The following is a 5,668-nucleotide window of genomic DNA, read 5'->3' as shown; positions in this document are numbered from 1 at the left end:
ATGATCATTAGAATTTTATTTCATTTATAGTTTTATATTATAAATATAAATTTTGAAAAACATTATAAACATCTCTATTGATCAATAAAATAAATTTTCTTTTCCTCTGTTATTTTATACATCATAATATTATTTAAATAAATATTTTATACATCATAATTTTATATCTAAAATAAATATTTTAAAATTTCACGGCAGATTTTAATACCAATACTGGATACTTATCTTAAACCATATTTTTAAATGTCATTTAAATATAAATCCAAAAGCAATGCTAACACATCCTTAAATTCACCAATGATGAATATAGCATTTGCAGTTTCTCTAGAGTGCTTTGCTTTAATCAAAGCTTTTCTGCCAGAACTTACTCTGCAAGCCCTTTTTTTTTTCCTTTCCAATTTACACTTTTCACTTTAATCAAAGCTCTTTTACAAGCATCAAAACTCAAACCCAACCCACGAAAAAAAAAAACATATACTTGTCTACAAAAAAGCTGAAGATGAAAGAGCTTGGCTACCACCCCTCTTCTTTTGCTTCTGAAATAGAGCCTGCCTTCACTGCTTCTAATTCTGTACCTATTTACAACATCCCTTGAAATCATCGCCTTTTTTTGTAAAAAAAAATTCAGGCATGCATGCAATTTTAAGTATATTCTCTTATATTGATTCATGCACCAAGAAATGCTCCGAGTGGACAGTCCATGCTTATCCATCATGAACATCATCATAAACCCACCACGCCGTCCGGTGGGCCGGTGTCATTGGTTTTTGCATCACCACTCAACTCTGTCAGTTCATTACAGCTTTTAAAGAAACCTTGTGTGGTTTTCAAAACCTGGAAGTTGTGTTCAAGCAGCTTTGTACCCTAGGAATTAGCAACAGTTCTTCAGCTTGTACTTTGGCTACGCAAGCCGATGCCAAAGCTGATTTTCCCGATAATGTCGGTGGGCAGGATCTAGCGTTGTAGTTGGGATTCTTGGCTAAATTAACTTGTACTGAGAAGAGGGAATAAACCGGCCTGTGATCTGAGAACCTAGACTCACCCCTTGAGTACCACATTTGCTTAAGTCCCTCGCCTTTCCACAATATCCTATCGCACCTGCAACATGCATATGTAAATAAAATATGAACTAAGATTAGTTCAGATTCATGTCAAGTGTGTCGGCAAGTTTATTAAAAATGGAACGAGACAAAACTAGGAGTACAATTATATAAAATTCAGCATAATTGTATATATATTTTTTTTCAAAGGATGATGAACGCAAACTACATTTCCAACAAGCAACCTTAATTAATGAACAACTTGGGATTAATTTAATCTTTTTGCTTCATGTATCTAGTTAGTTAAAAAAATTTAAGCAAAAATGGTAGTGAAAAAGGAACATGAACTTGAAATCTGATCTTACCAGGCAGGATTACGCCGTTTTTCTTTGGATTTCGATGTTTGGACGACATAGTCGTCGGAATCAGTTAGGTATTTGTAAGTCGGGGCGAAGTATATCCTGCCCTCTTCCCATCCTTTAAACACCCGACCAGCCCTTTGTTCCAATCTTAGCTGCCAAGCAATGGGGGAAACATCACATGTTAGATCTTACAATAAACCACAAAGAAAAATTCAATGTCAACTATCTAGATTTCTTTAGATTAGCCTCTCACCTGATCCTTCTCTAGAAGAGTTTGCCAGTCATTCTTCTTCAGTAATTCGTACGTATCGGCGCAACCGGCGGCAAGCCGGTAGTTCAGATCTCCTAACCAAATAATTTTACTGAACAAATACAAACATGCAAGAAAATTATTAGGAGTTTAACAAAAAAGGGTGGAAATTTACATGATACCATAACTATTTTGGATGAATAAGTAGATGAAGAAGCTTACTCATGGTCGAAAATGGTTTGTGGAGGAGGTGGCTCTTTGAAACCCCTAAGTGAATGGGAGAATTTTGTTCTCTTCAAGATTTCTGCGACATCGGAATTTCTTCGGATTTCATCGCCTTCTTTCTCCCCGGAAGTCAAGTGTGTACAAACAAAGCAAAACGTTGTTTGGTGCAATGTCATACTAATGGATATTGAACCCTGTTACAAATATTAAAAGAAGATGAGCTAGTTTGTTCGATTCATTTTAGTTATCAAAAAGTGAAGAATGAATGCAATTGCTGACCTTGTTTCCGAGATATCCCATAATGCCACGGCCGACACACGAGACTTTCAGGTTGCTAATATGCTGGTAAAGATCAGCTCGAACCCACACACACAAGAAAAGCCCTACCATTTGTTTGCTAGCAGCTAGGCAGAAGCGCCGCTGCTTTGGATTGTCGGACAGGCAAGTGGGGCTAGCCAAGCCTTCTTCGTATAAACTAGAATTCGAGTTTAGCAATGTTACGAAATCCTCTTTGTCAATTTCATCTTCCATCGAAAGTAGATTGGAAAAGCTGATCCTAGGCTTCACGCTTGCTTGATGCTCAAGCTGCGGTGACGATGGAGTCCTTGCTTCAGTCGCAATATCGTAACGTTGAGCAAGTTCTAGGTCGCTTGGGTTGGAATTCAAAGCTTGACGAATAAGCGAAAGCCACTGAGCAGCGGGGCCATTGTCCTCGGCTCCAAGCACGTTGCCAGCATTTAGAGGAACGATTTCCTGGAACCTAACAAGCAGAAAAATCTGGTTGAGTAAATCAATTCTTGAAGTATCACAACAGGTTGAAGGTGGCGTGTACTCGTACAAGTAACAACTCAATTTGCAAAAACATAAGAAACAAAGCTAAGACAATAGTTACAATCGTTGGTGGAGGATAAATTACAAAAAAAGAGGGAGTAAAAATGGAATTTACCCAAGAACGTAGATATCAGCAGGAGCAGGTGACCTTAGCCAATCGCTTAAGTTCAAACCATGGTGGGGTGACTTCCCTCCCACATTCCATGTCCCCACGAACATCCTGGATTCTCAAAAAAACAAAACCCATATCACAACCAAAAACAACAAATAAGAACACAATTATTGAGGATAATTAATCATTTTCAGCTCCAATAATCCTAGTTTACTGTATAGTATTCAAACAAGTAATAAGTTGGCCGTCATATGTCATTCCTTATAAATGTTTCTATTTGCCTTAATTCAGGGCAAAATTTGTGCTCAAAAAATGCATGAAAATATAATATTATCATCATAATATAATAAAATTAATTCACTAGTATTTGATAGGAACTGCAAACTTAACGAGACTTTTATAACCTCACCTTAGGTTGAGTAAATCGGTGACAGGCGGCGGTTTAATCCCTCCGGCAGCTTCAAATAACCAGCCTTCTATTTTTAAAAAAAAAAAAATCAACAGTAAATCCAAGTACTACCAGTACATGATAGAGTGAAAATCAAATCTCGCCCGTCCACGTGGCGAAATAAACTAAAAACCGGTCATCAAATTTCAACTAACTAAACCGGGGACCCAACCATTTCTTTCTTTTAACGTCCAATCAACAATGGATCATACCCGTCAAATTCGAAAACAACACTTTCCAGTTCTCATCTTTTCACGAAATGGACGGCTGGAAAAAATAATAAAAAAAATCGGTACGAAACATTAAATCGGTGCCAATAAAGCACCGTAAAACTATACCTGAGAAATCTTCCGGCACGAACACGTAATGGTCCTCGTCGGAACAACTCTTTCTTCTTTCATCAACTTTGCCTATAGGTAAAAAATAAAAACATGGATTTTTTTTTCATTAGAATCTAAAACCAGAGCTTAAATTTGATCTGAAACGAGACGTTTTCATCATGGGTTTTCAGTTTTTTTTTACCGTGTATGTCATAATCTGAGTGAAACTCGTCTGCTCCAGTCGGTATATTCAGCCATTTTCGGACGACTACTTTGGGCCACGAAAACTGCATCAGACAAAAAAAAAAAGAAAGAGGTTCAGAATTTCAGCAACCGACGAAGGATGAATTCTCGAGAAAGAAACGGCGATGGCGCGTAATACCTTGGAGACTTTTCCCATATCTGTTCTCATTGCTGAACCGCCTTGGCAATGAAAATTTAAAATCTGGATCAGAAAGAACAAGTTGGGTGATATTATAATGGCGGGGGAAATTATAAATTATTCCTAATTAAATAAAAAAAGTTTGGAAGGAAAAAAACAAAACTGGGTGGCAAATCAGGGTATCAATAACAGTTGAAAAAGAAGAAGAAGCTTTAGGAGATTAACTTATGTATCTTTTGAGTGAAGACTTAAGCATTTTAAAGGTTACAAATTAAATGAAGAAATTCAACGAGAATATAAAAGAACTAGTTGCAGGGGAAATGGAGACAGCTTCCTAGGAAGGAAAGCAAATGGAGAAGGAAAAAAATAGTTAAAAAAAGAAAAGGCCACGTTCATCCTTAATTTTTTTTTTATGAATATTGAATTTAAAAAAGTCATGGGTTTTTAAGCCTTTTTAAGCGTCTTTACAGAGAGAAAAACAGGGTGGAAAATGGGTGAATTTTAATCATTGAAAAAAAAAAAAGAAAGAGATTATTGAATATTAGATATTGAAAGAATGGATCAAAGTCTTGAGTTTTGGCCTTATATTTGGTACTTTTTTATGTACTTGATTAAAATGAAAAAGAAAAGAGAGTATTATATATTGGCATTAATACATGATTAAAGAGGAAAAAGAAAAAAGGAGGGGGAAAGATTGAAAGGTGAAAACACTGAAACTCAATCATGAACACAAGTGGAAAGTGAAAGGTGTTTGTAGTTTATAAAATGGAAGAAGATATGAAAGTGAAGAGTGAAAGGAACAAGGCAAGAAATGGGAGCTAAATGACATAAACAAACGTAGTTCTCGCAAAGCTGCCGGCCAATGGAACAGAGTGATTTGTGGTATTTTAAGAGGAGAGCAGTCAATGCCATTGTTAAATAATTTGGGTCACGAAGAGACAATAAAAATCAATAAACGTGTAATGAAGAAGAACATGGAAAAATATGACTTCCCAACTAAAATAATAATTGCAAATAAAAACAAAAGAGAAAAACAATCCCATATTAAAAGTAAAAAAAAAAAAAACACAGTTAAAAGTTTCAGAGCATGAAAAAAAACCAAGATCAAACCTTGTTTTTGCTTTGTTGGATTGGTTTTGTTTGCAAAACAATGTTGGTGGTGGTGTTCCTCGTAAAAGCCAAAAGCAGCAGGGTTGCTTGTTTCTGAAATTTATAAGAGCGTGAGAAAGAGAGAAGCTTTAAATATACAGGAAGGAGTTTTTTTTTTTAAGTGTGAAAGAAGCTACTGTGCATTTATTTTTCTGATTTTGGGATTTGATCAAAGTTTAAAGCAATTAATTAAAAATATTCCCATGAAGGTTAATGCGCAACTAAAAAGAGATTTTAGATATTTATTTCAATCAAAGATTCAGTTCTCATAAAATATTATTTATAATTAGAAATGTGAACTATAAGGTAATTAAATTGTTTCCATTAGAAGGTTTTTTATAATTTTAAATTTAACCTTTCATATTTATATTTTTTATTAATTAAATTTATATTTATTAATTAAATTTAATCATTTATTTAATATTTTTAAAATTCTAAATATAAATTGAAGTAATACAAAATTAAAAGGAAAAGAAAAATCAAGTCGAAATCAAAATTAGCCAGATTGGGATTTGTTTTGGCCCCCTTAAATGCGATTAAGAATTCTTT

The 5,668-nt window shown here is 34.7% G+C and overlaps 1 protein-coding gene across 3 annotated transcripts; it reads right to left on the bottom strand.

The window, feature by feature from the left end:
* Positions 1-214: 214 nt before the first annotated feature.
* On the bottom strand, positions 215-5,277 carry LOC108459649 (type I inositol polyphosphate 5-phosphatase 8-like). Of its 3 annotated transcripts, XM_053026848.1 has the most exons (11): positions 5,081-5,277; positions 3,971-4,033; positions 3,791-3,875; positions 3,607-3,678; positions 3,230-3,296; positions 2,824-2,928; positions 2,157-2,637; positions 1,875-2,071; positions 1,656-1,764; positions 1,406-1,554; positions 215-1,098 (listed from the first exon to the last, which is right to left on the bottom strand). In XM_053026848.1, the coding sequence occupies exons 2-11, from the start codon at positions 3,998-4,000 to the stop codon at positions 828-830; spliced, it is 1,566 nt and encodes a 521-aa protein (XP_052882808.1). In that variant the 5' UTR covers positions 4,001-4,033; positions 5,081-5,277; the 3' UTR covers positions 215-827. The 3 variants fall into 3 exon arrangements, with proteins under 3 accessions (XP_052882808.1, XP_017614540.1, XP_017614541.1); XM_017759051.2 differs by lacking the exon at positions 5,081-5,277 and having other exon boundaries at positions 3,971-4,960; XM_017759052.2 differs by lacking the exon at positions 5,081-5,277 and having other exon boundaries at positions 3,230-3,293; positions 3,971-4,960.
* Between the last annotated feature and the right edge of the window lie 391 nt (positions 5,278-5,668).

The sequence above is a fragment of the Gossypium arboreum genome, chromosome 4 (assembly GCF_025698485.1).
Source record: "Gossypium arboreum isolate Shixiya-1 chromosome 4, ASM2569848v2, whole genome shotgun sequence".
NCBI lineage: Eukaryota > Viridiplantae > Streptophyta > Magnoliopsida > Malvales > Malvaceae > Gossypium > Gossypium arboreum.
This window is presented reverse-complemented; position numbering and strand designations above follow the sequence as displayed.

Coding starts and splice junctions, on each gene's coding strand:
- LOC108459649 (XM_053026848.1), bottom strand. CDS start 4,000: ATGAGAACAGATATGGGAAAAGTCTCCAAG. Junction 3,876..3,970: donor ATATGGGAAAAGTCTCCAAG/GTATTACGCGCC, acceptor TGTCTGATGCAG/TTTTCGTGGCCCAAAGTAGT. Junction 1,099..1,405: donor AAACGGCGTAATCCTGCCTG/GTAAGATCAGAT, acceptor TGCATGTTGCAG/GTGCGATAGGATATTGTGGA.